The sequence below is a fragment of the Pipistrellus hanaki genome, assembly GCF_964339955.1.
Source record: "Pipistrellus hanaki genome assembly, chromosome: 13".
NCBI lineage: Eukaryota > Metazoa > Chordata > Mammalia > Chiroptera > Vespertilionidae > Pipistrellus > Pipistrellus hanaki.
In genome coordinates this window covers 37,571,859-37,597,644 of record NC_140515.1, presented here as the reverse complement: position 1 = coordinate 37,597,644, position 25,786 = coordinate 37,571,859, and the positions used below count along the sequence as shown (strand labels likewise).

The following is a 25,786-nucleotide window of genomic DNA, read 5'->3' as shown; positions in this document are numbered from 1 at the left end:
TTTCTAACTCTCTGTCCCTATCTCTTCCTCTCTGTGAAAAATCAATAAAATATATTTAAAAAACAAAAACAAAAAAACTGTCTTTATGATGTTTTTACTTAAAAATTGAGAGACATCCAATTTTCAGATAAATAAAATGCCAATTACAAGCTACATTATATAAAAAATAATTTCCAAATTAATCAACAGAAGAAATGTGTTTATGATGTGAAATCAGAATATACTAAGAGTACATATTTATATACAGACTATATTAACTAAAGAGAATCAAAGGCAAAAGCAAGAAAAACTTAACCCTTGGGAAGTAATGCCATTCTTAAAGAAAAAAAGAAAGCACTGATATGAGAATTTAAAGATGAGAATGAGCAGGAAAATATTCCAGGCAGCAAGATATGCATGTTCACACAATACATCTTCTCATTAATATAGGTTGCCCAAAAAACATGTATACACACTTTAAAAACTGATAGCTCAATCGATGTTTCTTTCTTTTCAGCCATACTAAGCTTTGAACAAAGGAAATTCATCCTAAAATGCTACTGGAAATTTGAAAACACAGTTGAAATACAAACAACGCCTTTATAATTATTCAAAGTATATATACATTTCTGGGGACAGGTGACAAAAAAATTATCCAATGCTGTGGATTCTTTTATTTTTGAAAATGAACAGTATGTTAATAAAGACAGACTTTATAATCATTCAAAGTGTGTAGACATTTTGGGGGGCATCCTATATTATCATGAAAATGCATGCTTTCTATATCTGCCTACAATACACAGGACCAGAAATTCAAAATCGTTTTATTATAATATTAATTTTTTTTTATTCTGCTAATAGTTCTTTTATAACTTTTTTTCATTGATTTCAGAGGAAGGGAGGGGGGGAGAGAGATAGAAACATCAATGATAAGAGAGAATCATCAATCAGCTGCCTCCTGCACAACCTACACAGGGGATCAAGCCTGCAACGCAGGCATGTGCTGTGACATGGAATCAAACTGTGATCTCCTGGTTCATAGGTCAACAATCAACCATGGAGCCAAGCCAGCCAGGCTAGTTTTTAGTTTGTTTTTTAAATAAAGATAAAGAACCTCTTAAGGTTCAACACTCTATAGCTCATACAAAAAAATCAAAAATATTTCAATATAATGGAGATTTTATTGTATTGCCAATACTCAACCATTTTCTATTAAATTTGGAATTATTTTTAACATAATCATCAAAAAACTCAAACCAAATTATAGTTATAAACTGAAAGAATGATTTAAGATATTAGAGAATAAAATAAGCAACCTACATATTAAGTTTTTCATACAAAATTATTTTAAAGCCATATTCATACCTTAAAATTCTCCAAAAGTCTTATATATCTTTACTAGCTACTATCTAGTTTCCCAACAATAAAAATAAATAACTCCTTTGTCTTTTTAATCTGAGGAGATCCTCAAAAACAAACAAACAATTAACCAAGTCTAACCAATTTTAGTTTTCTATTAATTTTCCATGGCAAGGCATTTACAGCAATTAAATATTTTATCTAGAGGCAATATTCTAAGATTTCATGTCCTCTCTGAATAGAGCAATTTGCAATTTTATTTTGATTATTTTCTTCAAATGAAGTGATAAGAAGACTAAAAGCTCCGGATAGTCTTAATTTTAGAGTGCGTAATTTGACTTGTTTGCACTTATTCTGAATTTTAAGTTGAGGTAAATAGGTAATTGCTGTAAAGGTCAAGGGAATAATCCCTTTCACTGGTTAATAAAATTACCAACAGTAGAAACTTCAATACTAAGAATGCTTAACTGGCAATTAGTACAATGATACGTCATAGACAATCATCCACATCCAATTTCAACATGACTAGCAGTCCAGTGTCCAAAAAAAACCAAATTGACTCTTCAAAGCAGTTATAGACAAACCCTGTCCAGTGTTGCGCAGAATGTTGGCATGCACACCGAAGGGTTACAGGTTCAATTCTGGTCAAGGGCATAGAGCTGAGTTTCAGGTTGAATCCCCAGCCCTAGTAGGGGCATGTGCAGGAGGCAACCAATCGATGTGTCTCTCTCACATCAATGTCTCTGTTTCTGTCTCTGTTTCTCTCTGTTCTTTCCTCTCCTCCACTCTTTCTAAAAATCAATGGGAAAAATATCTTCAGTGATGATTAATTTAAAAAGCCAAATCTTCATTTTTCAAGTATCACAAAAACTTAATTACAAATGAAAACAAAGAGATTATTTCCCAACCCATACTGGAGAACCATATGATCCCATTTGCCTGCCCTTCTGCCTGTCTCTCACAAACATACAAGTATCCATGTTTAAGCATGTATATGTGTGTACATATTCAGACACATACACACACAATATGAGAATAAAGTAGAAAATCTGACTCTATATTGCCTAAATATTTTATAATGCTCTATCAATGTTTATTTCTCTTTCCATTTCGTAATTTTCCCAACCTAATCTTGAGAAACAGAAACTTACCAATATCACTGGCAAATTCGTAGACATGGGGTTTTTGCAGCAGCCCTAACTGGCACATACAGGTAAGGGCATTAAGAGCTTTCACAATAACAAATTCCTCAGCATCACTAAGACCTTGTTGCAGCAGGGGTTTGAGAATTGAGGAGCTCTGCCAGCCAACATAGGCAGCAACACCTGAAAAAGAGAAGCAACATTACATGACTACATACTCTATACCTGGAAGTACAAATGGCATTAAGTAAAACAATAAAATTAATTGAAAACCAAATATATGAAGCAATAATCAGGGAGACGACATTGTACTTCCTACCCAGCACAATAAATGAAAAGACCCACAACAAAATAAATGACCAAGAAATTCTGGAACACCGAGGGGGGGAGGGGAGGAGATCCTAGGAACTTATGAAAAGAAAAATATAGGTCCCCTAAAAACGAAAGAGAATGATTGGCTTTAGATTATCTGCAGCAACAATAGAGAGGCTAGAATACAACAAAGCAAGCAATTTCACAGCTTCTCTAAAGGTAGAAGTACCCTTTTCTCCAGAACATTCTACAGCAGCATTTGCAGAAACATTAATACTATTGCCATATGAGTTTCTTTCCTTTTTTTATTTTTTTAGGAAAATACACCCAAAAGTAAAATTTTTAGCAGCTACTTTCCCAGATTATAAGGTAACAAAATCTAAATCCTACAGCTTTCTGCTGCTACATGCAAGTTTGAATACCAGCAAAGCTTTCCAAAGTGTAAAAGAGTCTTTAGAACTTTTGAGTTAAACAGCAAGCTGTTACAATAATGTCCAAAATGATATAAAGAGGGTTAGTGAGTAATTATAATAACATGGCTTTAGCATATAACATTTCATAACTGACCAAATCTAAATTTTCTTTCTAATTAGATTGATTTTCAATCATAATTACATTTTAACTATTTTTTTCTGATTGTAAAAGTTATGTATGTTTACAATAAAAAAATTTGACAAATATAAAAAATATAAAGAAAACAATCACGGAAACATGGCAGACGACGTGGACCAGCAACAAACTACCAACACTGTCGAAGAACCCCTCGATCTTATCAGACTCAGCCTGGATCAGCGAATTTATGTGAAAATGAGAAATGACAGAGAGCTTAAATGCTTATGATCAACATTTAAATGTGATATTGGGAGATGTGGAAGAAACTGTGACTACCATAGAAACTGATGAGGAAACATATGAAGAGATATATAAATCAACAAAACGGAATATTCCAATGCTTTTTGTCCGGGGAGATGGTGTTGTCCTAGTTGCCCCTCCATTGAGAGTTGGTTGAAACAAAGAATACAGCCTGTGTGGAAATTAGGAGACTTTATATAAATCCGTCTTTAAAAGTAGAAGATATTCAAAAGAGAAACCTGCGAAAATTTTGATATTACTAAATGACCAAGGAATCTTCTGCTCCTGAAATGAGTTTATGTGCACATAACACAAATTCTTAAGCTAAATAGCATTTTTATTTTTCCCCAACCCTTCCAATAAATGTGATCCCTAAAATTGCAGCCCTATTTTTTAGGCATTAATTTACTCCATTGTTTTTTCCAGACAATGTCTGATATTTTTAATTTAAATTAAATTTGTTGTTTTCTTTTTTGTTTAAAAAAAAAAAAAAAAGAAAACAATCACCTACACTCCCAGTCCTGTATGTAACCAATATTCACACCTTAGTATATATATTCCAATCTTTTGTATAAAGACATATAATTTATTGTTGTTATCTTTATATAACTAGAATCATACTTTAAATAGACCTACACTATAATTCAGTCACTTTAATAATATTTTATGATACTTTCCCAGGGCATTAAATATCACTTTAAAACAGTTTGTAATGACCATATGGTATTCCTTGATATGGATGTATCACAGTTTAATTAACTCATCCCTTGATCAACGAAGATATTCTTATCATCCAAAAACAGCAGGCAGACAGAAATACCAGGAACTCAATTCATTATTAATAAAAATTTAGTAGTAACGTCACCTTTCAAACTGCATGTTTTGGAGAATTCAAAACCTTAAAGAGAAATTTAAAAAACAACATACCAACTATACTATCAAAAAAAGCTCCACGCAGATGCCAATCATTCTTATCATTCAGGAAAGTAATCATATGAGACAATAAAACATCATTGGCTTTTTGACGTCCAAAAAATACACAGAGCCGAGTTATTCCATTTTCCATTAAGGTTTGTTTCACGATATTTTCAGGGTCACTTAGCAAAGTGACAACTTTCTGCTGGACCATTTCATGCAAGGCTTGGAGCTCTAAAAAAAAAAAAAAAAGTAGTAAAACTAGAATCTATTATTTTTCCTTATACCAATACACAGTCTTCCTTCTTACTCTTTAGAGAAATGGATTACAAAAGCCACCATAGAAAGTCTATAATCACTATGTTTTTCCACTATTTAGAACTCTGAAGGATAGATGGAAAGCTGAAATATAAAACTGAAGAACATCCTAAATAAGCTGACTTCACAAGCTTGGCTACTATCTCACTAATTAAACAGCTCTACTTATGAGGCTTATGGAGAAAAGTATGGGAAGCACCAGAAAAGAGACCATACTGCTCCAATAAGATCAACTTAATCAAGGCCTTAAAAACAGTAGACTGGTTCAGGATATAATCTGATGGTGCAGGACAGGCATTCTTTTTTAATTTTTAAAAAATATATATTTTATTGATTTTTTCTTTTTACAGAGAGGAAGGGAGAAGGATAGAGTTAAAAACATCAATGAGAGAGAAACATCGATCAGCTGCCTCCTGCACATCTACTGGGGATGTGCCTGCAACCAAGGTACATGCCCTTAACCAGAATCAAACCTGGGACCCTTCTGCCTGCAGGGTGACGCTCTATCCACTGAACCAAACCGGCTAGGGCAAGAGCAAGCATTCTTAAAGGCTGGATTAAATTTCAGAAGCACACCTCAAGTCCTGTCAAGGCTTTGCAGGTTCTGGCTACCACTCTGGCCTCATCTCCTATCCACCCTTCCCTTATTTACTTGCTTATCTGTTTTCCCCTTACTAAAATGTAAACCCAAGAGCAAGGATCTTGTCTGTCTTAGGCACCACTGTATCCCTAGTGCTTAAAGCTGGCACAAAATTGCCTAATGCAGAGCTATCTTTGACAATTACCTGTTGACTACGTGATTAAGGGCAGAGGCCACTCCTATCGCATCCACTGTCAAGAAAAATGGAGGTCTGTATAATGTTCACATTAAGAAAAACTTCAGGTTAACTCCCCAAAAGTGTTGACACATAAATTCATTACATAAAAAGATCCAATTACATGGTTATAGAACATTCTAGTTCTAGTTCCATGGAAAAAGTGAAGATTTTATATTCTAGTTCCATGGAAAAAGTGAAGATTTTCTTTCTGATATATTCTTCTGTAAGTTCAAAATTATTTGTCTGGAACTCCATATAATTATGCTGTCTTAAAAATTATGCTACTTTCTGCAATAGCCATTGCAGTTATCTGTAACATAAAAATCTGAAAACTACACTTCTCTAGTTTTTCTCAACTAGAAACATCTTAGAACAGACCTAACCATATTATTTTACTTCTAAATATCTAACTCAATAAACATTAATGACAAGTCTATCCCCACTTTAATAAACCTATCTTTATTAGAAATTGTACGAATGTAAAGAAACTAAGACAGGCCCCACCAGTGTGGCTCAGTGGTTGAGTGTTGACCTATGAATCAGGTATGAACCAGGAAGTTCGATTCCCTACTAGGGCATATGCCCAGGAGGGGGCTCCATCCCCAGTAAGGGGCATGCAGGAGGCAGCCAATCAATGATTCTCTCTCATCATTGATGTTTCTATCTCTCTCTCCCTCTCAGTTCCTCTTTGAAATCAATAATCAATATGCATATATATTTTTAAGTGGCTCTTTAAAAATAAAAAATAAAAAGACCCCTGACGTCAAAGAGTTTATCATATCTGTCCCTTTACAGTAAAATGTGTGGGTTTTAATATGTAAATCATAGATAGTATAAAATAAACACAAGCTTATGATTAAGGATACACAGGATATACTCACATAAGGAGAAAAGGTTTAGATTCTTTAGCTATGATGTTGCCAATGCTTTTTCTTTTATCACATAATTCAGCTAGCTTTATTATTGACACAAATCAATTCTGACTGAAAAACAACTGAGCTTAGAATCTGCAGCAACAAGCTGATCATTTTCTGGCTAGATAAGTATTTTAGAATAGAGAGAACAACCAGAAACCAGGAACCCTTCCTAACTATAGATCTGGTATTTTTCACCTTACATGAAAATTAGAAATGATGATAAGCTCCAAGTTCACATTAGCAATTCATTCTAAGTAATAGGAAATCTGGAACAGAGAATCATATTACCTGTGTCATAATTTCCATTGGGATGTGTAACTTCATCTATTTCTTCACTATTTGGGTCATTTTCCATATTGAGATTTTTTAACTGTACTAATTCCAGGAATCTCAAAGCTGTTTCTGCCAGCAGAGCTATATTTTCTATAAAAGGAAGAAAAATTATAATTATCTTCTTAAATCTCTGTAATTTTTATAACTTTTCCTCCCTAACTCTTTATATATAAAATAATAATCATAAAACTAAGGAGGAAAAGTAAATTTAGCTTAACAAAATCATATTTTAGTAACTAATTTCATAACCTACAACTATTTCTAAACTATCCTATATAATAAAAGGCTAATATAATAAAAAGCTAATACGCAAACTGACCGAACTGTGGAACAACCAGTCACTATGACGTGTACTGAACACCAGGGGGCAGGAGGCAGATGCTCAACACAGGAGCTGCCCCTGGTGATCAGTACACTCCCACAGGGGTGGTGCTGCTCAGCCAGAAGCCAGGCTCACAGCTGATGAGCACAGCGACAGTGGTGGGAGCCGCTCTTGCCTCTGCAGCAGCGCTAAGGATGTCTGACTGATGGTTTAGGCCAGCTCCCGGGCTTAAGCGTCATTTGGAAATCCCCCAAGGGCTCCTGGACTGCAAGAGGGCACAGGCCAGGTTGAGGAACTCCACCCCAAAAGCACGAATCTCATGCACCAGGCCTCTAGTGTTTTAATATTGAACATAGGTATCTTCTAAAAAGGCAAAAATAACCCAAAACACAGCACTGAAATCTATTGAGGAAAAAAAAGAAAATCCTTTCAGAGTCCTACCCTTTAAACAGTATTTTGACATTTGACTAACAAATATTCACATGGGAATAACAGATAAAGCTGGGCTTTGGAATCACACAGACCTTGGCTCAAATCTCTACCCTGCCACTTACTAGGTGGCTGCTTAACCAATCTGAGCTTCAGCTTCTTCACACATAAACGAGTCACATCTATTTCAAAGAGCCATTACCAAATTGAATCAATCACTGTTGGACCGCTTCACAAGTGATAATCTTAAGGAAGCAAATGTGAGATTGTTTGCCACACTTCTGCAGTTGTCTATATTTTCTTCTCTCCCTTTCTGGTAATCTAGTAAAACTATCTGATACTCCTCACCACTGTGAAAGTATCTACTCCTGAGTTCTGCTGTCATATTTGCTATTAATTATATCTCCTCTACTGCTTATATCATCTTCCTTCCATTTTTACTACTGTTTCTATCCTCTTTTCTCTACTACTTCTGTGCTTCTTAGCTTAACTCTGTACTCTTCCATCTTTGCAGTAAATAGCACTGAACATAAAGTTTAACTACTTCATTTTGAGTCTGACACTCACTTTCTCTTTAACTTTTTACATTTCTAAAACTGAGATGCACCTCATAATATTTGAGATTTTTCAGTCTACTAAATGCAGTGATTCCATACACCTCTCCCAGGTTCAACATTATTCTGAATAGAAAAGAAATTTACCCTAAGTAACCAAGATATTAATACTCTGCAATGCCTGCTCACCCTAAAGATGGAGAAATTTATAATAAATTCTAGATGAAAATCCCTACTTCAATTAACACATCTTTATTAGGAAAAGTCTCTTATTTTTCTGAACCTCTAAAGTCTAAGTTATGCTTATTTCCCCATTGAAGTTTATAAACCACAATGTAGTATTTGAAAGTTGACATAAGATACCAATCTATACCAACATCTCTGAGCTAAAAATGAATAATGTAAAAGAAATTTACAAATTTTAAACTTTTCATTGCTAACATGTGTAGTTTAATTATACTTAACCATACAAGTTCAAATAGACCTCTGGTTCTATTAAAAAAGGTAGCTTTGTCATGCACTAAGGCGCCATCGTGAAGGAACACTGCAAGGTACTGGCACTGTCCCTGGGTTATCATGGACTCCCAACATAAAAACCCAAAAGACCAAAGAAAAACAGATTGCTTCAAAATCAAGGTCTAGACCAGTAACTCTGAGAACCGAGAAAGAATTAGACCAGAAATATCAGCTCATGTTTTTCAGACTCTCTCATTCCCAATTTCCCCACTGGTAGAATGAAGGAATATTAACAGTCACTGCTCAAGGTTTTTGCAAGGGGTAGTTGTGAAAGACATACAGATCTTAGAACCTTAAAATCTAGACTTTATCTTAGAATCTAAAATCTACCTTAAAATCTATATATCTCTTTCAACTAACCCTTGCAACAAGTCTGAACAGTAGATACCCTGACACACAGCAGGTTTTTTTTTCAATAAATAGCATTATTTTTATGCTATGACTATTAGTAATTGACTGTCAATGTGTTAATATGGCACCTACACATCAAAACCTTATTTAACACAATTAAAGAACAGACTAAGATCCCCTGGGTCAGTGGTCACAAACTCATTAGTCAACAGAGCCAAATATCAACAGTACAACGATTGAAATTTCTTTTGAGAGCCAAATTTTTTAAACTTAAACTTCTTCTAACGCCACTTCTTCAAAATAGACTCGCCCAGGCCGTGATATTTTGTGGAAGAGCCACACTCAAGGGGCCAAAGAGCCACATGTGGCTCATGAGCCACAATCTGCCGACCACGGCCCTGGGTCAAAAGTAGGACATGAAACCCTAAAGATACAGCTTGCTTTTAAAACCTAAAAACTGTTATTTATTTTTATCTGGCTCAATTGTTTATATTTACCAAGTGAATCAGAAATATGCTTTGTTACAAATGATAAACTCAGATATATCTTAAAGAAATCCATTTTCTAGCCCTGAAACTTATACCTATACAGTTATGGAAACCAGAAACCATACATAAGTAAATAGGCTGATAGATAAATAAATAAATATATATATATATAAAAAAAGAAACCCAACAACCACCAATCACTTTTTGGATGTGCCTAGTATATAAGGCCAGCATCCAAAGACCATTTTTCACATGTTCCATTAAAACACTAATAGGCGCCCTGGCTGGGTGGCTTAATTGGTTGGAGCACTTTTCCATACACCAAAAGGTGGGGGGTTCAATCCCCAGACAGGTAAGGGAGGCAACCTAGGATGTTTTCTCACCGCCCCCCCCCCCCTGCCCGCCCCATTCCTCTCTCTAAAACTAAAGAAACATACTCTCAGGTTAGGATTAAAAACATCTGTAAGATGTTTCCTAAGCAAGCATCTTACAGCAAATATTATCACCACTTGCTTCGTACTTCAAAAAAGAATTCCTGATTTCCATTAAGATTACATTTTAGAAGTAAATTATGGAATTATGTACATGTTTCAATGGCATTTCCATGCAGTAACAAGCATTCAGAATTTAGGGAGCTAAAAACATGAATCTGTATCACTTGATTTTATGAGAATTATAAGTAAACATGCAGGTGTAACACACTTCACCACAAAGAAACCATACATCCTAAGCACTATAGTATCTGAAAGGATCTTAAATTCAGTAAGTAAGGCTAGATTTTTTTCAACACCAAAGTACCCAGCAAAATAAATCTTTTCAACAATAAATCACTGCATATCCTAAAATTGATATTCAAACAGCTTATTTGTTCAGAGAAACTTTATAAAGGCCTAAAGACATACCCCAGAAGCACATATTTGTAAACATTAGTCTCCCTTCAAAGTAAATATAATACTCCCAGAAAAAGCACAAGATTCTGTATTACATACTTTTTACTAGCTAATTCTGATCATTTCAAAATTGAGAGTACACACAAAAGTTGAATCCCAGGTACAGATTAGCTATAAATATTACTATAATGTACACAAGTAGTTCAGGGACTGAAGGTCATTCTCATAATTCCCAAAGAAATCAGAAAAACAAGAGGTATTAGTCACTAACTTCATAAATATGAGTAGCTATTACTTAGACAATAATCTCTTACCAGCATAGGCTAGTCTGACAATAGTAGCATCATCTTGGGCCAAGTGGGCTATGCCCGGCAGAATATATTCCGGATAGATATTGACATCATTGCGAGGAACCTCTTTGACAAGAGCTAGAACTTTAGTCAATGTCCTCAAAGCTTCAGCCCTCACTCTAGGAACAGAGTCATTGCTGAAATGCAAAAGATATGGAGTAATGCGATCCAAAAGGATTTCTACACTTAATCGAGGAGCCAAATGGAGAATAAGTTCCAAAGCAGCAAGTTTGGAGTCACAGTATTTAAGAGTCTGTAGACAGGAGGTTATAACAGACACCAAGATGACCAGCCCATTTTCCTTAGGCTCTCCTTCAGCTTTTTCCGGCAGATCATGTCCACAGAGATTGTGAATAATGTTGTCCAAATCCTTCCGTATGACCAGAATACGCTCATCTGCAGAAAGAAATGTTTCCTTGGCAAACTGGGCCATGTAAGGCTGAAGGAAAGTGTAAAATATTTCAGGAAAGGCATTGCCACGCTGCTGCTTTAAGTAATCTTCTGCCTCTAACCGTTTATCTGGTTCACGGTGAATCATCTGAGTCACCTATCCAAGGGGATAAAGAGAGTAAAAAATAGATTTGAGAATAGCAAATTAAGTTAGAGAAAAGCTACAAGGGCATCTTAACCATGATTTAAAGGATTTGTGAAGTAATTCTGACTCTTCTCAATCTTTTCCATTCAAATTACTTTCAGAACCTAACAAGTAATATGTGACTCTACTACTGTCCTAAAAAGCAACAAGAAATGACATTCTAACATATTACAAATGACCCAGACACGTAAAGAGGAGATGAATTCTGTTCAACATTCCCCATTTATTAAGACAGAAGAGTAATATACTGCTGCCCACAACTCAAGGATTCTTAAAACTTTTTCTGAGCAAGAAATGTCACTGAGAATCCAAGAAAGCAATGGGATTTTCTTCAGAGAAAAAGATATACACACAAATTTTGCCTACAAAATTACACACAATTCTGAAAAGAATTAGAGGTCCCCTAAAACCTATTTATATACTACAGTTCTGGTTTAGAGACTTATTTTCAGAAGCTTAAGGAAATACCTAGTTTAAGTGTAGCACTAGGATCTGTTCACAAAGGGAATCAGTGGTTTAAACTTTTCAAGTAGTGTAAAAGAAGTGTTAAATCCTGCTAACACTAAAAATAATAAACCTTATTTGAATTTATCTTACGTTTTCTAGCATCATAAGAACATTTTTTTTCAATATACAGAGCACAGTTTAATCTTTCCTAGTATTTCCTACTGTATTAGCCATTATTCAAATATTCGAAATACCATATACATATATTTAGTTATTTGAGCTTTCTGTTTAAGAACCTCATGTTGAACTTGGGGGGATCAAATATACTATAAATAAGGAAAAGTGATCTAACAGAATTACTTTGACATTTAGGTTAAGCTTTAAAGATTAAACAATTCACTCCTTTCACACTTAAGAAAATGTAGGCCAAAATTCATGCCAGTATAACGTGATGAATGAATGCCACATCCAAAGACATACTAGCCAAATATACCAAAACTCCTAATCCAGCTGAGCTAAACATGAGCAAAATTAGTTTCCTTCATCTAAAGCATATTTTTTTTTAGTATTTGCTATTTGTAAGAGAAATTAAAATATATAGTTCCCTACCTTAATAAAGGATATTTTAAATACACCATATCCTTTCCATGACTCAGTCATCATAAGCATCAGTTCCTAAACTGACTGACTGACTTTAAAAAGATCCCCTCAAACAGTAATATGGATATACGGCTTATATGACCTCCCACAGAATTCCTCATATCTGTTCTGCTATACTAATTTGTGATTCTACATCTTCCCTTCCAGAACTGCCCTCAGTGTCAAGGGTAGTACATACAAAATTAGTAGTTTCCATATGAAATGGCCTTATACTGCTGCATTATATTCAAGTTGATGTTTCCTGTCTTCTTCATATCTTACTAGCAAGCTCTGGCCTGGACAACTTCTCTAACCCCCAGGAGGCACCGCCTTACCTCCACCTAAATCCATCCAAAGCAAAGCTAAAAATTATAATGGGAAGAGGTATCTGTGTGAGTTTCAGTGTGAGTTTCAGCGTACATACAAAAAAATAAGTCAAGCCCTGACCAGTTTGGCTCAGTGGATAGAGTGTAGGCCTGCGGACTCAAGGGTCCCAGGTTCAATTCTGGTCAAGGGTATATACCTTGGTTTCGGTCACATCCCCTATAGGGGGTGTGCAAGAGGCAGCTGATAGATGTTTCTCTCTCATGGATGTTTCTAACTCTCTATTCCTCTCCCTTCCTTTCTGTAAAAAAAAATCAATAAAATATATATATATTTTAAAAATCAGTCAAAGGAGCTCTGTGTCCGGGAAAGAGGGTGTGGCAATTGTACATTCCTCCCTAATAAAGTAAAAACCATGAGGTAATTATATTAGTCTATAGGGCTTTATTGCTTTGTTCCAAATTTATAACATTTTAGAGAATGGACTAATGCAAAAGAACACAATTCTATTAAATTTTTTATGGCCAAATATGTGTAGCATAGTTACCAAATCTCTGATACTTCGATCTTCAATTTTATTTAGCACTTGTTCAGGGAAAAACTGTCCATTTCTATAAGCCAAAAGTTGAGAGAGATCAAATAATGGTACACCTTCTGTAAAAAGTTCAGCTATCACACAACCTGAAAAATAACAGATATAATTCCATTAAAAATGAAATGCAAGAAACCATTAATATAGATCAAGAATTCAGAGAATTCATAAAACTGAAAATGTGAAGCCAAGTAAACTGAATTATAAATTTTAATGCAATATACAACAATTAACCAAGATAGGGAAAATGTCTATTGCCTAATCATCAATTTCAAAATGCGTAACATCAAAAAGGCCCATTATATTTTTGCCCCCCTTTAAAAAAAACTTAAATAAAATTACTTACTAGTTCTATAATTTTAAATGAATGGGCACATATAATGTACACAGCATACATTTAGAAATAGATAAGAGTAAAAGCTACAAGAAATACACTGGGGTCTTTTTAAGTATGGATTTATAAAAATTAAATTCAAAAGGAATTACTGAGGAATCATAGTTTATTTATTCATTGAATTAAAATTAGGTTTTCTTAGGCTCCCAGAGTACATGAAACAGATAAAATCCCTGCCCTCATAAAGCTTTCATTATAGGAAGAGAGACATAAAATAAACCAGTGAACAAAAACAATTATAAAATGAGAAGTGTGGCTGTTAGAAAGAAGAGATAACCCAATCATATTGCATTTATGTAATCTTCTATAGGGAATTAAAAAAAAAAAAAACTATCCACATTTCAAAAAGGACAAGCAGTTTCACTGAATCACTATATAACACACATTTAACAATTCTTTTTTAAATTACTGATTTCAGAAAGGGAGAGAGATAGAAACATCAGTGATGAGAATTATTGATCGTCTGCCTCCTGCAGGCCCTCTACTGAGAATAGAGCCTGCACATTTAACAATTCTTAAAGAGATCCTTACATAGCATTAGCGCACAGCCTTTGCATTTGCTGGTCTTTCTGCCTAAAATTCCCCAAGTATACACATGGCTTATCCCTCTACCTCCTTCAGATCTTTAATTACATATCACTTAAGCAGTGAGGCCTTCCTTGACTGTCCAGTTTAGGCCACAACTACAACTACCTCACACTCCACACCTGGCACATTCCTTTCCCTGCTGTTTATCCCACAGCATCAACTGCCAAGTTATATATTTAATGTATTCATTTCTTTAGTGTCTACATGCCCACTAGAAAGCAAACTCCATGAGGAAGGGATTTTTGTCTATTTTGTTCATTGAAAAATCCCCAGCAATTAAGACAATTCCTGAGACATAATAAACACTCAAAACATTTCATTAATTTCTACCTATATAGTGTCAAGCTTTAGACTAAAAGGCTTAAAAATAGCTATTACAAATGTCATAACCAAGAAGGAAATAGAATTGAACAACACTATGAACCAACTGGATCTAACAGAAATCAAAGGAACACTCCACCCAACAAAAAAATACGAAATTCTTCTCAAGTACAAATGGGACACTCTCCAAGTTGGACTGTATGCTAGGTCATAAAGCAAGGCTCCATAAGTTTAAAAGAACTCCAATCACACAAATTATGTTCTTCAAATCACAACAGAACAAAATAAGAAATTAGGAACAGGCCGGGACTGGTTTGGCTCAATGGATAGAGCGTCGGCTTGGGGACTGAAGGGTCCCGGGTTCAATTCCGGTCAAGGGCATGTACCTTGGTTGCGGGCAGATCCCCAGTAGGGGGTGTGCAAGAGGCAGCTGATAGATGACTCTCTCTCATCGATGTTTCTAACTCTTTATCCCTCTCTCTTCCTCTCTGTGAAAAATCAATAAAATATATTTTAAAAAAAAAAAAAAAGAAAAAAGAAATTAGGAACAGGAAAATTTTTTAAAAATTCAAATATTAAGAAGTAGTCATACTCCTAAAAAATCAATGTATCAAAGGGAAATTATGAAATACTTTAAGATGAATGAAAACAAAAGCACAACATACAAGAACACATGTGATGCAATGTTTTGAGGAAATTGTATCTATAAACACCTTAAAAAACAAGAAGACAGTAAACTCAAACCAAAGTAAACGGAAGGAAAGCAATAACGAAGATTAGGGAGGAAAAGGGACATTACTACCAACTGTACAGAATCAAAAGAATTATGAGAGTACTTTGAATAACTATATGCCACCAAATGTGATATTCTAGGTGAAATGGACAGATTTATAAGAATAGATTACCAAAGCTGCCCTAAAAAGAAATAGAAAATCTGAATGAGCATTATAAGAGATTGAATTAGTTATAAAAATTTCCCACAAAGAAAAGCCTACACAAAATGGCTTACCAGGTGAATTCCATCACTTTGAAGGAATTAGCATGCACCCTTCACAAATTCTCTCAAGAAATGGAAGAGGAGGAACACCTCTCCAATCATTCTACCCTGTTTCCCCGAAAATAAGACAGTGTCTTATATTAATTTTTGCTCCCAAAGATGCGCTAGGTATTTTCAGGGGATGTCTTATTTTTCTATGAAGAAGAATACGGTACACATTTATTGTTAAATGAAAATAAAGGAAATTTATTACCTGTATACGGTACGGTAGTACGGTAGTTGTCAACACAAACCAGACAAACTGTGAATCCTACAGTATCAAGAATTTACTCATTTATTCAATGACAATCATGTCATCATCTTCTGCAACATCATCATAACAATCCAATTTCTGAATTTCCTGGTGAATTTCTTGTGACTCCATTTCTTTCAGAATCAGTGGACCAAATCTCTCATGTTTAGCCTAGGGGGCCTTATTTTCAGGGGGATGCCTTATATTTAACTCAGAAGGAAACCTGTAAGTAGGTCTTATTTTCAGAGGATGTCTTATTTTCTGGGAAACATGGTATGATGCCAATACCAAGCCAGATAAAGACATCACAACAAAAGGGAGATGGGGGAAAGGGAGGAAGGAGAGAGGGAGGGAGTGGAGAAAAGGGAGAGGAGAGGATAGAGAGCGAGTGGAAGAGGGAGTGGAGAGGGAGGGAAGGGGAGAGAGAGGGAGAGAAAGGGAGAGAGAGGGAGGAGAGAGAGAGGGAGGGAGGGGAGATATCACCAATATCTCTGATAAATATAGATTTTTAAATTCCTCCAAAACTGAGTGTAGGAGTTCCTACCTATATAAAATAAATGAGGGTTAAGAGGACATCTGAGTATAATAGAATGCTGAGGGCGTATTGATCAACGTGGAAAAGTGCTGGATCTGGAAAAGCATCATTTAAAAATCATCACAATAAAGATTGGATCAAGCAAGAATCATCAGTGGATGCCAAATCAAGGAGAAAATTGTGACAACTGGTCTTGAAGTTTCTTCTCACAGGTTATTAGTTGCAAGAGATTTAAAAAATTAACTATGAAGGGGAGAAATTGGGCAATATGTTGACCATCAGACACCATTTGACTGCAGAGGTAATACCATAAAGACATATCATCATCTATGCACTATTCTTACCAAAAATGAATAACCTGATTCTAATCTCAAGGAAACAGCAGACAAACCCAAAATGAAGAATATCCTATTAAGAAACATGTACACACAAATGTATATGTTAAACTGGTAAAAATTGAATAAAGTCTATCTATAATCTAGTTAACAGTAATTCAACAATGTCCAGTCCTGATTTTGACATTGTACTAGTCATGTAAGATGTCACCGCTGGAGGAAGCTAGGAAAAGGTTCTTCACAATTTTTGCAATTTCCTTTGAGTCTATCATTTAAAAATAAAAAATATAAAAATTGTTAAAAGCTTAAGGGAAAAAGTATTCTTCATAAAATGTCTATGCCGTAATGACAATGTGGAAATGTTACAGATTAAAGGAGGCTAAAGAGACATGACAACTAAATGCAATACCTGACCCTAGACTGGGTTCTGTCCTGGAGCATTTTCTCTATCCACTCATCAACTAATGGACAACTAGGTTGTTTCCATATCATGGCTATTGTAAGTAATACTGCAATCAACATGCGGGTGCAGACATTTTTTCAAGATAGTGATTTTGGCCCTAGCCGGTTTTGCTCAGTGGATAGAGGGTTAACCTGTGAACTGAAGGGTCCAGGTTCGATTCTGGTTAAGGGCACATGCCCGGGTTGCGGGCCTCAATCCCCAGTGAGGGGGCATGCAGGAGGCAATCGATCAATGAATCTCTCTCATGGTTGATGTTTCTATCTCTCTCTCCCACTCCCTTTCCCTTCCTCCCTGAAATCAATAATCATGTATTAAAATTTTTTTAAAAATACAGTGTCCTGTGTAGCTCCCTATAACCCATTCTCCATGCTATCTGTAGTCGGTGTCTTGTCTAAAACATGTATCTGAGAAACCAAAGGAGGACTTATACACTTATATGTATAGCCATAGACACAGACTATAGGGTGGTGAAGGTCTATAGGGTGGAGGGAGAGGTAGGGGCTGGGGAAACCTGGATATGAAAGGGGGAATGGAGGACATCTGTAATATTGTCAACAATAAAAATGAAATGTTTAGCCAAAACCGGTTTGGTTCAGTGGATAGAGCATTGGCCTGCGGACTGAGGGGTCCCAGGTTCGATTCTGGTCAAGGGCATGTACCTTGGTTGTGGGCACATCCCCAGTGGAGGGTGTGCAAGAGGCAGCTAATCGATGATTCTCTCTCATTGATGTTTCTAACTCTCTATCCCTCTCTCTTCCTCTCTGTAAAAAATCAATAAAATATATTTTTTTAAATGAATGTTTATTTAAAAAAAATAAAACACTTATCTGACAATGTCTCTGAAGACTAACATGGCCATACAAGATCCTTTCTGATCTGGGCCTTGCTTACCTCACACTCTATGTTCCCGATATCCTATATCACTTAAAGGGCCCCAATCAATGAGTGCTTCAAGTCTTTGTACAAGCAACACTCTGCCTGAAAGAGACTCCCCTTGCCATAACTACAGTAGCTCCCCCCAATCATCTTTCAGGTCTGTTTACAAGTCATCCTTCCAATAAAGAGGCTCTTCTTGATCCTGCCTCTCTACCCATCACCACTATGGAAACTAATTTAAGTATCTACAGGTTCCTATAACAGCACCCTATGCTTATTACCACCTCAGCAAGCCACATTACACTAAAATTTCCTTTTTCAATCATATCTCCCCATTAAAGTACAAGCACCGTGAAAAAAAGGAACAGAATTACTCATCGATGTCTCTAATGCTTAAGACACTGCCTGACACGAATGCAAGAATTCAAATATTTCTTAAATGTTTGAATGAACTGCTCTTGAATTTTCTAGGCACTTAAACATGTCCAATAAAAGAACACTAATAAAGTGTATGAGGACAAATAAATGTTTCACCATATAATTTTTAAAGCTACATTTCTATATTCGAGTTAAATTATATGCATACACCCCCGCCCCCCCTTAGCAAATTTAGCCAACTCAAATACCTGCTGAAAAGATGTCCATTGCTCGCTTCAACTCTCCTCTTGTTCTCTGATTGCTATTTAAGTCTACAAGTGGGGTTGAAGGATCTCTCATATATTCTAACTCAGTGGCAAACAACCCACCATCAACAAAACGCTCAGGAGCGATATAACAAGTTCTCCTCCGTGAGGTGTCAAAGAAATAATTGAAATCTGCTGGGTTGTCTTCTGGAAGGTAAGTGGGTTTAAAACTGGCAAAATCGGTTAAGAGGACCCAGTTCCAACTGGTGACCATTACGTTCTCAGTCTTGATGTCCCCGTGGCGGACTCCAGATTTGTGTGCCTGGTCCACAGCTGTCAGGATCTGGAAAGCAATCCAGCGTTTCTCAATGTTATTTAAGAATGGGCGGGTACTTATGCGATCATAGAGATTGTCTCGCACATACTGCCTGAAGAGCATGGCTGCTTTCTCAGATGCTTTCTCGGCTGCCTTCTGGAAAGGTAGACAGTTTTGTGCAGAGTGAAGCCTGATTTTCAGTTCCTCCAGCTCCTGTTTGTAGCTGGTTAAAGGCAATGTGGGATCCTGAATGGCAAAGACCTTCACAACCACCAGGCCTTCTCGGTGCTTCGCTCTAGCAACTTTAAAGAAACGCGTACTCCCCAGGCTCTTATCATATTCAAAGTCATGGATATCTGAGAAATAACTCTCCACGGAAAGGATCTGGGAAGGAGCAATGCCAGCAAGCTGATTTCCCATAATGGCAGCAAGTGCCTCCCGGGTCAGTAAGTTAGGAAACACCACCTGTTAAAAAAAAAAGAGAAAAGAAGAAGAGGGAAAAAGAAACAAGCAGTGAAACACCATTTTTTATTGGGTCTCCTCCCAAAAGATAGATGTACCATATTTCTCTTCCATTGAGATCATTGTACCTATCCTTCCAGGCAGCCTCTACATTTCACACACATTTATCTTTAAAAAATCTTGTTATTTTATGTTGTCCCTTTCCAGGAGCTGGGCTGTATTTAAATAGGCCCCTTCAATATTAAGTTGAAGATGTTAAAATTTGTATTTTCTAATTTTTAAAATGGCTAAGTCTTTACTATATGTTCAGTATTGTACTTAGGGCTGTGAGAATGGCAAGACATTGTTCAAGAAGAACTTGTAGAATTAAACATAAGCAAAAAAAAAAAAAAACATTACAAGCTGGTTTGAGTGCAGTCCTACAACCAGGTCAAGGTTGGATTCTCCCTCAGGGCACATGCCCGGGCTGTGTGGGCTCCATTCCCAGTAGGGGGCGTGCAAGAGGCAGCCGATCAATGATTCTCATCATTTGTTTCTCTCCCTCTCCCATCCCCTCTGAAATCAATTAAAAATATATTATAAAAAAAAAAAAAAAGCTTAAAACTAAGAACCGCTTAACACAAATCACTGAACTTTTCAAAGGCTAAGCTAACATCCAAAACAAAAGTAACTCCTGGGCCTTTCCAGCCTGATTCCAGGGTGCTCTCCCACCCAGCTACTAGAAGGCACAAAGTTGTCTGATAAGTTGTCTGATTTGCAACAGCCAAAGGGAAGAAACCCTGGCAAAGATGTTTAAAAAGTAAACCAAAATACACAATCGCCAAACACAGCCCAGGGTTTTCTCCTAGCTCAGATTTTGCAGGAAATAAAAGAGGACACACACGAGGCCATACGCACATATAAACATTTACCCTAGACTCCGGAAAAGTGTCCCAGGTCGGTCATTAGCTCACACTAAGGTCATGGTGGGTCACTTCAGGGTCTGGGCGAGGAAGGGAGTCGGCAGCCTAAGTCAGTCGCCACTATGAAGGGGGTCTCCCTTCAAAGGCAAGAAGTGGGATGCTGGGGAGGGACGCAGTGAAGTCCCAATCTCCAGGAACCCCAGCGGTCCGCCCGGGAGAACTGGGGAAGCTTTCGGGGGCGAAGCAGACCGGAGAAGCCAGGCGGACGCAATTGCACGGATACCCAGGGAGCTGCCCCCGCGGGCCCCCTCCGCTGCCCTCGGGGCCACGCGTGGTCGGGCCTCGCCTTCCTCACGCGCGGACTCCTGGACTCTCGAGGTCCTCTGCACCCCTCCGGGTCCTCGGCACCGGAGGGAAGGTGGCACTCGGGAGCCGGAGGGAGACGGCCAGCTCCAGGGAAACACTGGCTCGGCGGCAGCACTCACAACAAGCGCCGAACTCCCGGGAAAGCCGCCGGCTATGACCTCACTTCCTGCCGCAGAGCGGAAGTTACGGAGGGAGGCACGAGGCAGAGCGACTTAAGGGCGCTGGTTGCTAGGAGACGGGGAAGGGGCGTGGCCTAGCTCCGTGAGTCTAGAGAGGAAGAAAATGCTTTGACAACATCTACCGCCTTCCCATCTTTCTTTAAACTCTGGGGCTTCTGAAATCCCCCAGACCTTGTTCAGACACCCCTTCACCTCAAGTACACAAGTTATTTAAGAGAATTCACAGGCTTATTCAGGGAAGTTAATATAATGTATATACTACTTAACAGTTCAACGGTTTAAAATACAAAAATCCATTTATACATATGTAAATATGTATACTTACAAGTACATTTACCAGAGTTGGCCAAGCATCCCTATAATCTAATTTTGGAACATTTCTTAACCCTGTAATATTAGCAGTCCCTCCCCGTTCTCTCCATTCCTCCCCCAGTCCCCTGCCAGCCCTAGGCAATCATTAATCTACTTTGTTCCCATAGACTCGCCTATTACAGATATTTCATATACATGATATACATCTGCGCGCTCTCTCACTTTTTTTTTTTCTTTTTTTACAATATGTGGTCTTTGTGACTGATATCTTTCACTTCACTTTTTTTTTTTTAGGATTACCTCTGTTGTAGATTGTATCAGTACTTCATTTCTTTTCATTGCCAAATATTCTATTGTATGAGTATTCCATTATCCATTCATTAGTTGTTGGATGTTTGGGCTGTTTCTACTTTTTGGTTATTATGAATAATGCTGCTTTAAACATTCATGTATAAGGTTTTTTGAGGCCATATGTTTTCCTTTCCCTTGGGTAAACACTTGGGAGAAGAATTGTATAGTCCTCTGGTATTTCTATGTTTAACATATTGAAAAACTGCACAATTGTTTTTTTGTTTTTTTTCCCAGAATGCTGCACCATTTTACATTCCAACCAGCAATGTATGAGGGTCCCAGTTTCTCCATATCTTGGCTAACACTTCTTTATCCTGACAGCCAACCTAGTACGCATGAAATAACATCTCATTCTAGTTTTTATTTTCATTTCCCTAATGACGAACAATGTTGAGTATCTTCTTATGTGCTTATTGGCCATTAATATATCTTCCTTGGAGAAAGTCTATTCAAATAGTTTGCCCATTTTTAAATCGGTTATTTGTCTTTTTATTATTGAGTTTTAAAAATCCTTTATTCTAGATACAAGTCCCTTATCAGATTTACAAATAGTTTTACTCTGTGTTGTATTTTCACTTTCTTTTGGTGTACCTTCAAATCACAAGATGTTTTAATTCAAAGATGAACTTTCAAAATCATCCCTGCCACAATCCCTCCTCCCTTCCCCCACATCTCTGTGTAGGCAGTACTACTTACTACCCACTGGATTCCCCAAATTACAAATGTGGGAGTCATTAAGTCATCTTCGATATCTTTCTACTTTCTTCCTCTTTCACCTGTCCCCATTCAATAAACACCTACTCCTGTGCTGATTCCATCTTCAAAACATGCCTTAAAGCCACCCACTGCTCTCTCCTCAGAGCCTGGGTAAGTCACCACCATTGTGAAAATGTCTAGATTTTGAAACCTACTCAGAAACGGCAGCAGCATCCCATATACCAAGGGTCTCAGGTTTGATTCCAAGCTGGGCACACACCTGGGTTTAGAGTTCAATCCCCAGCTCCCATAGGAGCTCATGCAGGAAACAACAGATTGATGCTTTCTCACACATCATTGTTTCTTTCTCACTCGTTCTCTTTCCCTAGCCCTCTCTAAAAATCAATACCGTGTTTCCCCGAAAATAAAACATCCTCCAAAAATAAGACCCACTTACAGGTTTCCTTCTGAGTGAAATATAAGGCATCCCCCCAAAAAATAAGCCCCCTCCCCCCCAGGCTCTGTCTCAGAATGCTATTGCTAAACATGAGAGATTTGGTCCACTGATTCTGAAAGCAATGGAGTCACAAGAAATTCACCAGGAAATTCAGGAATTGGATTGTTATGATGATGTTCCAGAAGATGATGACATGATTGTCATTGAATAAATGAGTAAATTCTTGATACTGTAGGATTCACAGTTTGTCTGGTTTGTGTTGACAACTACCATACTACCGTACTGTATACAGGTAATAAATTTCCTTTATTTTCATTTAACAATAAATGTGTACCGTATTCTTCTTCATGGAAAAATAAGACATTCCCTGAAAATAGGACCTAGCTCATCTTTGGAAGCAAAAATTAATATAAGACACTGTCTTATTTTCAGGGAAATAGGGTAGCATGTCCTCAGGTGAGAATTAAAAAATAAATAAATAAATTTAGTCTTTTTTTTTTTTAAATGTGACTATTAGATCAGTATAAATTACATGTATGGTTCATGCTGTATTTTTATTAAAGAGCAATGCTCTAGACCTAACTTCCATCTTATCCTATGTAATAAAAGGGTAATATGCAAATTAACCCTCACTCTGTCACAAAGACGGTGGCGCCCATACACACACAAGATGGTGGTGCCCAGTTCCCTCGGCCTCACTGGAGTCCCCCAATCCTGGGGAGGGCTGCCGTGTGAGAGGCCTGGAGGAATGCTTGCTTCTTTGCTGTGGTGATGCCAGGCTGCAGAGGGCCTCTGGAGGACAGGACGGCCAGCCTGCAGCCTCCGCAGCCGAGTGCAGGCAGGGAGAGGAGATGGTGGGCCCACCACCCACAGAAGCAGCGTGGCTGCCACCCGTGGAATCAGCGTGGGTCCCTCCCAGCTCCCATGGGATCAGCACGTGATAATGTGCAAAGGGCTACTAGTAAAAAATAAAATGACAGAGGAAGAATTGAAGCAATACCATCAGGAAACAATGTGACAAATTCAGAAAATGGAACCTTAGCCTGGATTCCTCAAATTCAATACCATGAAAAACATGGAGAGACATTTTTAGAATAAACAACTCCAAAGAGACATAAAAATTCAAAAATAATGTGCAAACTTCAACCTGATCCGGGATTACACACAGCTATAAAAGGCATTTCATGCATAATTGGGAAATTTGTATAAAGATTGAATATTTCAGAGAGAAAGAAATGGCAAACAGTTTTTTAAATTGGTATTTATTTCATTCTGCTATCACTTCTCAGTGTCTTATTTAAAAATACCTACGGCCCTAACCGGTTTGGCTCAGTGGATAGAGCCATCAGCCTGCGGACTGAAGGGTCCCAGGTTCGATTCTGGTCAAGGGCATATTCCTTGGTTGCAAGCACATCCCCAGTGGGGTGTGTGCAGGAGGCAGCTGATCAATGTTTCTCTCTCATCGATGTTTCTAACTCTCTGTCCCTCTCCCTTCCTCTCCATAAAAAAATCAATAAAATATATTTAAAAATAATAAAAATACATAAATAAATAAAAACACCTACGTTGCCTGACCTATAGTTATTTCACCATCGTACACTAAGAGACTAGTGTAGACAAAGAGGAGAGAGCTAGTCTCCAGTTGCCTTTGAATGTGTAATACTGGGTGAGACTTTGTTCTGAAATAAATAGAAATGCACTGCTAAATAAAGTTTTTAAAAGAAGATTGTAGTTGTCCAAAAAATCAAATAAGTTTAATGGTAATAAGTACCATAGGGAAAATGCAGTATCTTTAAAAATATAAAGAGGAGAGGAGCAAGATCCTCCAAAAGTGCTGGCATTTAATCTGGGACTTAAAGATGAGCACGTTTTGGCTACATAAAGAGTGTGAGGCCTAATGGTGGGCAGAAATTTGACAGGTTAGGAACAAAGAGAAGACCAGTATGTGGGACTGAGGGGACCGTGAGTCATGCCAACTCCCACAGGGAAGCTGGGTAAACAGATGCCATTTATCAAAGCCATTCGTAAGAGTAGGAAATTTCACCGATTCTCTTCCACACAGGATTTGAAGTGACTTTTCAAAATGAAATCAGACAATGAAAATGGAAACAATAAATATTCATTAAAAGGAGCAAAGAAGTGGTACTTGAAATTGGTGAGTTGGACTTCAGATGAATTTTCAATTTGAAATGGTAACAATTTATCCCAAAAAGTAAATTTGTGGTTCACATAGTTCCCATTGTCTAGAAAAGGAAAATAAGCTATAAATATGCAAACAAAACGTTTTCCCTAGACCAACTTCAAGTGGAATGTTTCCTTTGACTCATTACAGAAAAGACATTCATTAACATGTTAAGTAAGCATCATGAAGGAAGTTTTTCAATAGAATTAGGTCAATGATTCAGCCAATAAGATGCCTAACACTGGAGAGCAATTCAACAATGTGCTGATAGCCTCTTCGGTTCTTCTCCGTACTCAATCTAAACTCCTTCTCTAGGGTGACTTTCCAGTTCTGTGGCTTTAAATATCATCACTATGTTGCTAATGCTATTTTTTTTTTCCTTTCAAACTCTTACAAAGCCCCTTAGCTCATGTATGCAAAATCTATTCAACCTTTAAACTTGAACATGTAATAACAATTTTTAAAGCAACAACTTTTATATATATGTTTAAAATGTGCCAGATATTTATTCACATAATCTGGTCATTAATTCCATAAAGTAGATACCTTTACATCCCCATTTTCAGAGTAATATAAATAGAGGCACAAAGAGCATATTCTTAGTTAGCCACAAATAATAAATGAGAAATACAAAGATATTGATGTATTAAACAAAAATACATGTTGTTTTTGAGTAGAAAATAATATTTAACCAGTT

At 37.0% G+C, this 25,786-nt stretch overlaps 1 protein-coding gene and 1 pseudogene across 3 annotated transcripts in view; one reads left to right on the top strand and one right to left on the bottom strand.

Moving 5' to 3' along the window:
* The window catches only part of PIK3R4 (phosphoinositide-3-kinase regulatory subunit 4), a 61,262-nt gene extending 40,195 nt beyond the window's left edge, over window positions 1-21,067 (bottom strand). Inside the window, exons 1-7 of one of the 2 annotated variants that reach the window (XR_014796725.1) lie at window positions 20,556-20,685; window positions 18,870-19,647; window positions 13,398-13,531; window positions 10,810-11,392; window positions 6,901-7,035; window positions 4,572-4,793; window positions 2,490-2,663 (exon numbers count right to left, since the gene is read on the bottom strand). Coding sequence is in view for 1 of the 2 variants with exons in the window: in XM_084903284.1 (XP_084759410.1) it covers window positions 2,490-2,663; window positions 4,572-4,793; window positions 6,901-7,035; window positions 10,810-11,392; window positions 13,398-13,531; window positions 18,870-19,602 (1,981 nt within the window). In the remaining variant the exon portion in view is untranslated. Of the gene's footprint in view, window positions 1-2,489; window positions 2,664-4,571; window positions 4,794-6,900; window positions 7,036-10,809; window positions 11,393-13,397; window positions 13,532-18,869; window positions 19,648-20,555 lie in introns of both variants that reach the window. The other variant, XM_084903284.1, reaches the window with a different exon arrangement.
* On the top strand, window positions 3,504-4,037 carry LOC311631605 (U6 snRNA-associated Sm-like protein LSm3; annotated as a pseudogene). The gene has a single exon. The product of its transcript is annotated as a U6 snRNA-associated Sm-like protein LSm3 (transcript).
* Window positions 21,068-25,786: the final 4,719 nt, after the last annotated feature.